The 10,364-nt window shown below is 51.0% G+C and overlaps 1 protein-coding gene across 2 annotated transcripts; it reads left to right on the forward strand.

The window, feature by feature from the left end:
• KLF6 (Kruppel like factor 6) lies at positions 1,376–10,144 on the forward strand. Of its 2 annotated transcripts, XM_018057331.1 has the most exons (5): positions 1,376–1,727; positions 3,464–3,531; positions 4,515–5,091; positions 6,514–6,637; positions 7,110–10,144. In XM_018057331.1, exons 2-5 carry the CDS (start codon positions 3,481–3,483, stop codon positions 7,159–7,161), a joined length of 804 nt encoding a protein of 267 aa, XP_017912820.1. In that variant the 5' UTR covers positions 1,376–1,727; positions 3,464–3,480; the 3' UTR covers positions 7,162–10,144. The 2 variants fall into 2 exon arrangements, with proteins under 2 accessions (XP_017912820.1, XP_017912819.1); XM_018057330.1 differs by lacking the exon at positions 3,464–3,531.

Here is a 10,364-nt window from a genome sequence, read left to right on the forward strand (position 1 = left end):
GACAGTGTCTAGAACCCCCATTTCCCAGACTTCAGTGGCAACAGATTCACCTGGAGAGCTTGATTAAAACACAATGGCCGGGACTCTGTAGGTTTGGGATCAGACCCTGGGTTTCTAAAACATACACAGCTGGTGTGGATGGGGGACCCTACTAAGATCGTTATAGGCTCCCTCTATTTATAACCCCACCTGCCCCAACAAGATGCCCCCTTTTTAAAAATAAAAATGTGTTCGGGAGAATCAAGAGTGTACATAACCCCCTCAAAAGCCAGGAGATCCAACTTGGGTCTTCCAGGCCACTCTGCTCCTGTAGGTTAGGCAGGCAGCGGGGTGAGGATGTGGCACCACCGTGGTCCCCCAGGTAAGTGCCCTGTCCTTGTGAGGGAGGCTTAAGGGGGAAACTCAGATTCATATACAACACAGCCCGGCGACTAGGGCCCTCCTGTCCCTCAGCACACCTGTAGGGCTGGTCAGCCCCCCACTCCGGGGTCACAGGTGCCACCTGGGGACAGAGGGGGATGGAACGGGGAGGGAGGGGGACACAGCGCGGGTGGTGGGTGCAGATGGAAACGGGGCAGGTACAGAGGGATAATGGAGCGAAAAGGAGGGGGGAAAGAGGGTGACGGACGGGGATGGAGACGGGAATCTACAGCTGGGGCAGGAGGGGGCACCGAGAGGGTGGAAGGACGGAGGGGGCACCGAGAGGATGGAAGGACGGAGGGGGATAGAGAACGGCCGGCCAGCCCGAGGTCGGAGCGAGGGACAGAGGAGATCCAGCCGCGCTCCCCTCAGCTCGGCGGAGGGTCAGGGGACCAGGGCCCGGGCGACAGACCCGACGAACGTGGACCAGGGCTGAGGGGACAAGGACGGGGACACGACGACGGGGAAACCAGGGCCGGGCCCGGGCGATCAGCCCGACGGACAGGGACCAGGGCTTCGGGGACGAGGACGGGAAGACCGGGGCCAAGACCGGGACCGGGACCGGGACGAGAAGGGCAGGGACACCGGGTCCCCTCGGCCCGACCGGCTGCGGCGCACGCAGCCTCTCGGCCGCGCACCTCCCAGCTCCGACTCCTCCGGCGCGAGACGGCCCGCGCCTTATATACCCTGCTAAAAATAGCCTGCGAAACCGCCTCCCAATCAGAACCGGCCGAAGTTCGAATTCTGCCAATGGAGAAGGCGGTGATGGAGAGGCTCGGTCACGCCAGGCGGGGCCGCGGTGAGCCGCCGCCCGCGATTGGCCAGAGCTGACATCATCGCCGCGCAGCCCCCGGGCCGGGAGCGGCGTGATTGGGCGGCGCGCGGGGCGGGCGCGGGCGAGTCACGTGGGGAGGCGGCGGCGGGGGGAGCTGGGCGGGGAGGAGGGGAGGCTGGCAGCGGAGCTTTGAATAGGGAAGTTTTGCAGGGGTTACGTTTGCAGTCAGTCCGGTGTTTGCAAATATTGTGCGGGCTCGCGAGCGCGTCTCCGGGCTCCGGCCAGGACCCGAACCCGCGGCGCCTAATCGCTGCGCACTTGAGTTTGCATGAACTTCCCCGGCGCTGCAGGCACGGCCGCCGCGCTCCCGACTGCAGACCGCACGCCTCCCTGTTTTTACAGCAGCGGGGACGGTCTCTTCCAACCCGACATGGATGTGCTCCCAATGTGCAGCATCTTCCAGGAACTCCAGATTGTGCACGAGACTGGTTACTTCTCGGCGCTGCCCTCCCTGGAGGAATATTGGCAACAGGTAAATAAGGATTTTCGTGAGCCAGGTGTCCCGGTGCGCCGAGCATGGAGTGCGTGCATGCACCCGCAGGACGGTGTGTGCTTGGAGGTGCAGTTCTTTTTCTTCTTTTTTTAATGGTTTGGGTAAATTTTTTTAAAAAAATTAAGATAATTATTGTTAAAACGTACTTTTGCCTCCGGCGCAGAAGGCACTTTAAAGGGGCCTTTCAGAGCGTGGAGCGGAGTTGTCATCTGAGTGGGGCGCAGCGGCGCCGGGCGCTCCCCGTGTTCTTGCTGTTTTCTGGGGCTGCTGAACCGTCTTCCCGAGCGTAGACCCAGCTCCGCGGCCTGATCTCGGCCCCAGCCCTTGGCAGAAGTTTGGTGCTTGTTCCAGCTCCAGGCTCTCCACAGCTGGACCTGGTCATATGAACCCGCATGTACTGCCAAGGCTATTTTTTCTTCTTCTTCTTTTTTTTTTTTTTAGGGATTTTGTTTTCGTTTTGCCTTTTTGGTGTTTGTACATACAGGTTTTTCTTTCTTTTTTTACTTAAGAGTTTCACCAGCGAAACACCCACAAGCTCCTTTTCTCTACCAGGCCATTTTTAGTTTCTTTACCTTGGGAATCCTTAAGATTTGCCTCCATCTGCCTTGTTTTTCTTACCTGCTTCTTTTGTTGACCAGAAAAAAAAAGGGGGAGGGGGAACCAATGTTTGCACAACCAGTGACTTATCAGTCATATGACAATGAGCCTGTCCGAATTGCTTCTAGTCTCAGTTTGGGAAGAGGAGTCTGTTTCCGGCATTTTTTAGTGGAATTGGAATTTGGGGCATTGGACATTTGAAAAACTCAATTTTCCCCCCTTCTCCTGCGTTAGGATTGCCTGAAAGGAGAGAGATTCTGACACTTGTCCCATTGTCTTTAAAAGATAGGAGGGTTTGGGGTTGTCTCTGCCCTACTAGGCTGATTGCTTTTTGTCACAAAGTGAATTAGCAGATCGCACATATTCTGTGGGTTTCAAAGCTTAGAAGGCTTTTAAGGGGGATGAAATGCAAAGTGGAACAACCTTCACATGCCTGCCTCATTGTTCACAGCCCTCCCTTCCCTCTCCCCTCCCAGCTTTTCCTACTAAAGAAGCTTCCTAGGATGTGATTGAAATCGATCTAAGTAGTTTCCTTGGGCATTTGGGATTTGGGCCACAAGCCAGGCTGAGCTCTGGGTTGCCTTCAGAGGCTTTTAAACTCTCCCCAAGAGCTTCATTCTGGTCCCCAGTGCTCCTAGGCATAATGGGGATTTTAAATTAGCCAGATTATTAAAGTTTAACAAGGTCTCAGTAAACATGCTTTCCTTTTCCTTTGGAACATCCATAAGATACCTTGCCAGTCTCTCCTCAGAACACTGGAGGGTGCTTTGTAACCTAGACGTCTAATTTTAGGGGTAACAAGAAAACAATGATTGTTTTTTCCCCCCTCTGCTTGCTCCTGCTTGCGGTGTGAAGAGTCTGGTGGGAGGAGGGGGGAAGGATATATTCTGATTGCAGACACCCTGCTAAATAAGCAAGGCTGAGCCCTTTGGGTGGGCTTGGCTAGCCCTGAAAATGATTTGCTTAAAAAAGAGAGCGGCGTTTGCTGTAGCAATGTAAATCTGTAGACTTGCAGTTGTATAGACAACCTTATATGGACATGTAGGCAGTTGATCCTAGTGAAGATAAGGCAGACATAATTTAATCCTAAAATGTTTCCTACCGTTTTTCTTTTCCAGTGGCTAGAAAGTTTGAGATGGTGGGGAGAGGGGATGCTGGTGTCTCGGCAGTTGTAGCTTCTGGAAAGGTTGGTTGTGGGGCTGGGGGGGGGCACTCTGTCCATGACACACTGCATGTATATTTGAACCGGGTCCTTTTTTTGGCCGCTGGTCAGAATTTCAAAAGGAAGTCTCCTTTGGCATTGCGTGAAAGAAATAGAGTGATGACTCATACAGTTGTACTCTTGGCCAGCAGATAAAGTTCTAGTCCATTGTGGGACTCCCAGCAGGGCCGGGAAAGGAATTTCCCCTCCCGCATCCTTTACAAAAGCAGATGGCCATTCTGGAACCATTTTTCCACTCCTGTTGTTGTTTTCCTCTGACCACTGTGGAAGTCATTTAAGTTGTGTGCGCACATGGCCCTGCACTTGGGAATGGCATTCTTTGAAAGCCTACTAAGGTCTGGGCTCCTCCACAGGAAATGGGTAGCTTCTGGGCAGCTCGGTTGATGTTCCTGACCCTAGACGTCCCCCTGGCTGCGTCTGCCCCGGCTGGGCGCGGCCTGTGCTGTCAGCGGTTCTCCAGAGGGGACGCATGGCCATGTCAGAGCTCACTGTGCTGCGGGCAGCAGGCCCGCAGAAGCAGGCTGCCTGGGTGTCCTTCATGCACAGGGTTCTGGAGGCTGTCTGATAATCTGGTTAAACCTGTCGGGTGGGGGTGGGGGTGTCGGAGGCTGGTGTCCTTTGTGTGGCTAACAGAAACTCATTAGAAACGTCAACACTGTAACTCTTAACAGAAGCTAGCTCCTCCGTGGCCATCAGCCATTTGTGGCCATTGTGGTCCACCTCGGGGAAGCGGGGAGAGGCTTCGCCCTGGTTTTCCTTCTGAACGTGTCCCGTTCTTAGAGATAGCTCTCCTCTTGCTCTGCTACAGACACGGAGTCCTATAGTGGCAAGGCCACAGTTGATCTGCCCTTGGCTCCTGCATGTTTTGGTTTTTTTTGGAATTGTGCTTTCGGTTCCGTTTTCGGTGTGGTCACAATCACGTGCCTCCCTGTGATTGTTTCGCACAGACCTGCCTGGAGTTGGAACGTTACCTGCAGAGCGAGCCTTGCTACGTGTCAGCCTCTGAGATCAAATTCGACAGCCAGGAAGATCTGTGGACCAAAATCATCCTGGCTCGGGAGAAAAAGGAGGATGCGGACCTGAAGGTGTCCTCCTCTGGCCCTCCTGAGGACGCACTCCACAGCCCCGGCTTCAGCTACAACCTGGAGACCAACAGCCTGAACTCGGATGTGAGCAGCGAGTCCTCCGACAGCTCTGAGGAGCTCTCGCCCACCACCAAGTTTACCTCTGACCCCATCAGCGAAGTCTTGGTCAATTCGGGGAATCTGAGCTCTTCGGTCACCTCCACGCCTCCGTCCTCCCCAGAACTGAGCAGGGAGCCCTCGCACCTATGGGGCTGTGTGCCTGGCGAGCTGCACCCCCCCGGGAAGGCGCGGGGCGGGACCTCAGGGAAGCCAGGCGACAAGGGCAGCGGGGACGCCTCCCCCGACGGCCGCAGGCGGGTGCATCGCTGCCACTTTAATGGCTGCAGGAAAGTTTACACCAAAAGCTCCCACTTGAAAGCACACCAGCGCACCCACACAGGTCAGTCCCTCCTGCGACCTGGGCGGTGGGGCGCTGCTGAATTTCACCCGCCCTGGGAGGGGGCTGGGTAGGAGGCTGTCGGAGCAGACACATCCTCACCTCCTTTCTTCCCCCCCGAAAGAGTTGGGTCTCTGGGGAGGACAGAGTTAGCGCTGAAAGACTGGACTTGTGTGCCCGATGAATGGTCTATCACTTTCTGATTAAACACACAAGAGGTAAATCACATTCTTTGTCTACACCCAGTCCCCTGCCCATTCCCAACCACCTGGGTTACAGAGGCCCCACTGTGCCCAGTCGGCAGTGTCCATGCATCATGTTACGTGAAGTTGCCTCTGACTTGTGGACACAAAGTTCGAGGGTTGGGGCGGGGTGGCCCGGCCGTGTGGCACACATGGGTGCCAGCCACCATGGGGGGTCTTCTTACCTGACCCTATCGACTGCGAAGCGGTATTGTCAGCGGGTGCCTAGTAAGGATTTCTCTGCATGTCATGCTGCCTTTGCTTTCCAATGCCAGTTTTTAAAATGATATCTTTCTAATGAAATATCACAATCTGGAGAGTAGTTCTGTTTCAAGTTACCGTGACAGCCTAGGATAACTGCTGGAACGTCACAGACATCTTAGAGCTGAGAGGGGTCTTAAGGGTCATGTCACACAGAATCTCATGCTGCCAGTAACGAGAGGAGACGGGGATCCCCAAAGCAGCTCAAGGCAGAGCTGAAATCAGGACCCAGGTGCCCTGGACCAGCTCCCAATGGTCCCAGCAGCACACTCAGGACTAGCTGTGGGAATTTTTTTTTTTTTTTTTTTTAAATTTCTCAGGTAGCACTTTTAGTGAAATCCTATTTGTACAATGGCCAAAGGATGAAGTCAACTGGGTGTCTTGTTGGTCCTTTAGAAAGTGCTTTGAAGGCTTTGGAATGGGGCTTCCCAGAAACTCATGACCTCGGTTTTAGAGAAATGTAGTTTCCCGGAGGAAACTACAGAGCCTCATTCCACGGGGAAGTGAGTAAGGAACAAAATAAGTGCTTGAGAGAAACCGTTTCCATGGAGAAAGCAGTAAAAACCCAGCCCTGGCCAAGGCTGTGGGTCCAGTGGCCTGACACATCACCTCGGAAGTATTTCTCCGGTCTGAGTAATTGTCATTCTTCCATGTTGGCTCTGGCCATGGTCATGCGGCCCTGCCAAGCCTGGGTCCGTCCCCCAGCACTGGGAGTCCCCAGGCTAGGTCAGGAGAGAGCCCCTGCCTGGTAGCTCGGGAGGGCCAGCTCCCAGCCCTAACGGGTGTGTGTTCTGAGTTCCTGAGGGCAGTGTCTGCCTAGCCTGCTCCTGAGAGGACTCCCCGGCCGTATGTTGGGGTCGCGGGGCCCCTCCCTCACTGCTCAGTGAAGTAATGGCGTGCCTGTCGTGTGCTCTCTTCCCAGGAGAAAAGCCTTACAGATGCTCATGGGAAGGGTGTGAGTGGCGTTTTGCAAGAAGCGATGAGTTAACCAGACACTTCAGAAAGCACACTGGTGCCAAGCCTTTTAAATGTTCTCACTGTGACAGGTACGTGCATGAACCACAGGGGCGGGGGTGCCATCCCCGGGAGCAGGCATGCCGTCACCCCGCAGCGGGCAGCCGTCCTCCGGGCCTGCAGTGGCATTTCTCTTTTCAGCCCAGGACTTTTTTTTAAAAAGGCTCTTGTTTTCCAGTCGTCCAGGTTAGGAGGCCTCAGGTATTTGAGTACCTGAGAATAGAGTGATTTCATTCATGCTTTCGGAGCAACAACCCTTGATCAGATTTCAGATTTGAAGGCCCGGTAGTGAAGTCGAGTGACATTCCCAAGAACTCACTGGTGGCTTCTTTGATGTAGATATTTCTGTCAGTTGGAATTTCCTGCCCCACATGAGGATGGGGTGGCTCAGGGTGTGGGTAGTGCGCCCTCCTGGGGAGAGGCTGAGGCTGGGGAGCTCAGGGCAGAGGTCTGTGACCGGCAGGGCAGGAGAACTGATGTCTGGGAACCTGATTCTCTCCACAGGTGTTTCTCCAGGTCCGACCACCTGGCCCTGCACATGAAGAGACACCTCTGAGGGGGCAGAGCGGCAACTCCTGCGGGCTAAAAAGGCTTCCAGGCTGAGACGGCCGCGGAAGGAGGGTGCGTGTTCCAGCCAAAGCCATTTTGCACCCTGCCCGGTCGCCTCCAGGACCTACTGGGAAGGTCTTTCGAGGGCGAGAACAGTCACGTCCGAAGCGGCAGGGCACCCGGGGTGTGTGGTGTCTGGGTGGCCCCGGCTCGCCACTGGTTACCTGTCCTCTGAGTGGTCCCTAAGCCTTTGCCGTGAGCATGCGCACTGAGAATGTTAGTGGTGGGTGGGCTGTGTGTGGAGGGTCTCCTACGGACTGGGTGACGAGGCACGTCCTTTCCCTGGCGAGACTGCAAGAGACAGAAAAAAAAAAAAGAGTTTGAATGTTCTGTGTGTGAGGCGTGTTCCGTGAGACGAGATGACCATCCGTCATTTCCTGAGGGGGTGTCTGCGCCTTAGAGGAGAGAAAAAAAAGTCAAGAAGAAGGGAAGATGTGGAGGGCAGGCGTGGGCAGTCAGGACCCCGAGTGACGAGTGGGTGTTGGTGGGGAGAGCCCCTTCCCCCCCGGTGTGTGACGGGAGCGTTCGGTGTTCGGTTCAGCTGTGTGAAGTGAGTAGCTGGCGCTGCTTGCTGCGACAGAGTTCATTTGTTACCTGTTGTATACGCTGTGTACCTACAAACATAACACGTGGATAACTTTTCCTTCTAAGACAAAAGTAATGCATGGTCTGGGGAATTATCTGCTTTTCCATTTTTAAATCAGGACTACCGTTTTGATTCCAAGTTCACTGAGCAGCTAAGATAACGATTGGTCGAATCAGGTGACCCCCTAGCCATCTGGGCCTGGCAATACGTGATGCTTCCCCCTCCAACCCCAACTCCCGCCCCTTGGATTTATTCGTAACACTCCCCTTCTAGAGAGGCGTTGTGCAGTGTAGGACTATTTTGTCAGTGGTTCCGAATTCGTATTACCTTTTTGGAGAATTTCAAGTTGCCCTTAGGAGACATTGGGCACGAGTTGGGTGTCCGGGACACCAAGGCTGGGAATTGCTGGTCTAATGTCCCACTAGACTCAGAACCTAAAATTTTTCTCAGTTGGGTGGATGAAACCACTAAAGCTTAGAAACTGTTTTCTCATGCAGCTAAATTTCTCTTATTTATGCCTTGAGGACTCATTTCTGGTTTTCTAGCTGTTAATGCACTGTAGATCTTAATAATGGTGCCTTACGCAAGTGGCCCCTCCTGTGGGGGTCTCATACAGGGGAATGGGTGATGCATGCTTTATTAAGGCTCTTTTTTCACCTGGCTTTGTACTGTATCAATATTTAATACAGAAAAAAAAAATCTCTTTAAGGTCCTACTTCACAAAGTCAAATAGATGAAAACTCCCCAAACAAGTCAGTATTTACTCAATAGCTTAGACAACTTGACTGTCAGTGTTCAAGTGGGAAACACATGATAATTGGAAAATCAGACCATTTCTGCCACCGTGAGGGTGAGACTTCAATATAGACTTTGCACAACACTTGTACAGATCATACACCGGCTGTGTTTAATATGTAACATTTTCACACGTATTAAAGATACAGAAGTATTAAAAAACAATGTATTTGCTTAAAAGGCACAAGTTTCTCGCGTATCTATCTAGCTATCTGTTGGTAACACAGAAGGTATATTACTTTTTTAAAAGTGGGCGAAATTCTTGTGTATGTACATTTGTGTGTATAGTATGTGTATGTGTGTGTGTGTATATATATATACATATATATGAATAATATATAAATATTTTTTTAAGGAGAAATTAGAATGTATAGCTAGAAAATTCCACAGCCTGTAAAGACCTATTTCAAAATGGCCATAAAGGAGGTAAAAATGAAAACTATAACTTTTATAAAGGCTTTATCTTTCATTTAACAATTTGCCACAGGCCCTTGGCATCAGATCTCTTCCAGACTGCCAAGTCACTCATCGTAATTGGTGGGTCTGGGATAGGGTCCCTTGGCCATTCAGAACTGCCATTAACGGAATACTAGCCCGCTGGTTGTTTGGTCTCAGACAGACTAAGGTTTTGATTTCAAATGTCAGCCTTATTGAAGATCTAACCTAAAAGTAAGCTAATCACAGAGATTCTTTTTGAGAGCATTTTTTATGCAGATGAAGCTATTTTGTTTCCAGCACATAGATTCTTCCAGTTTTTCCAACAAGTAATTTCCCCGAATTGGCATACCACAGCATGGACAGCTGACCCTCCATGCAGCTGCTGGTCAAGGGTGTGGATCTTCTCTTTATATATATTTATATATATATATATATATGCACATAAGTCTGGCTGGGCTGGTATTTTGTTTGATCTTCCTGAAAATGAGCAATGGTAAAAGCTCATATAACTGGTTTGTTTGTTTTGTTTTTTTAATCTGGGCTGATGGATACACTTACCTAAAGAAATTATTTTGCTGAGGGGGAAAATGCACTTTTTTCTTTTGGCAGTTCCAAATCCAGACACTTGATTTGCTGGATTTTGGAGAAAAAAAAAAAACAAAACTCCTTTTTTGGCCCTGCTGTGTGCTTAGCCATAACAGTTCCATTAAGCAAGAAGGTAAACAAAAGACAAAAAATAAAAAACTTGCACTGGCTTGTCTCACTTATGAAACACCGTGGAGTGGTTTGATTGGGTGGGGCTGGGTGCCATGTATGTCAATGCCTGTAATTTCATAATAAGCAAGTACATAAAGAATTACAATTCTGTTCAGGTGATAACTGAGCCTCAATCAAGCAGAAACTTTTTGCTTGACATTAAAAAAAAAATTTCTATTAGTGAAATTTCTTTCTTTTTATTTTGAAGCACCCTGTTATCTAAAAAAAATCTTTGTAAGATTTTTGTAAAATTTTGTTTTACAAGATTTTATTTGAAATTGTTTTTTGCAAGATTGTTATATTTCTGTATGAATGTATTTTTTATTGGAATAACATAAAAGAATTCTTATCAGCATCTTGAGTCTGGCTGTTTTTGTGTGTGGCGGGGTGGTATGGAGGGAGGGAGTGTTGAAACAAATTCCTGCCAGATTAATCACTGTGCTCCTCCTTGGGAAATCTTCCTTATGCAATCCCAGCAGCCACTTGCCTGTCTCCCTCCCACTCACCGTCCTGGCAGCAAAGGTGGAAATAGGAGCCTGGGGTTGGTCCCCTGATGCGCATTGGGTTCTCCAGGG

This window comes from Capra hircus, chromosome 13 (assembly GCF_001704415.2).
Source record: "Capra hircus breed San Clemente chromosome 13, ASM170441v1, whole genome shotgun sequence".
NCBI classification, from domain to species: Eukaryota; Metazoa; Chordata; class Mammalia; order Artiodactyla; family Bovidae; genus Capra; species Capra hircus.

Coding starts and splice junctions, on each gene's coding strand:
- KLF6 (XM_018057330.1), top strand. CDS start 1,524: ATGAACTTCCCCGGCGCTGCAGGCACGGCCGCCGCGCTCCCGACTGCA. Junction 1,728..4,514: donor TGGAGGAATATTGGCAACAG/GTAAATAAGGAT, acceptor TGTTTCGCACAG/ACCTGCCTGGAGTTGGAACG. Junction 6,638..7,109: donor AAATGTTCTCACTGTGACAG/GTACGTGCATGA, acceptor TTCTCTCCACAG/GTGTTTCTCCAGGTCCGACC.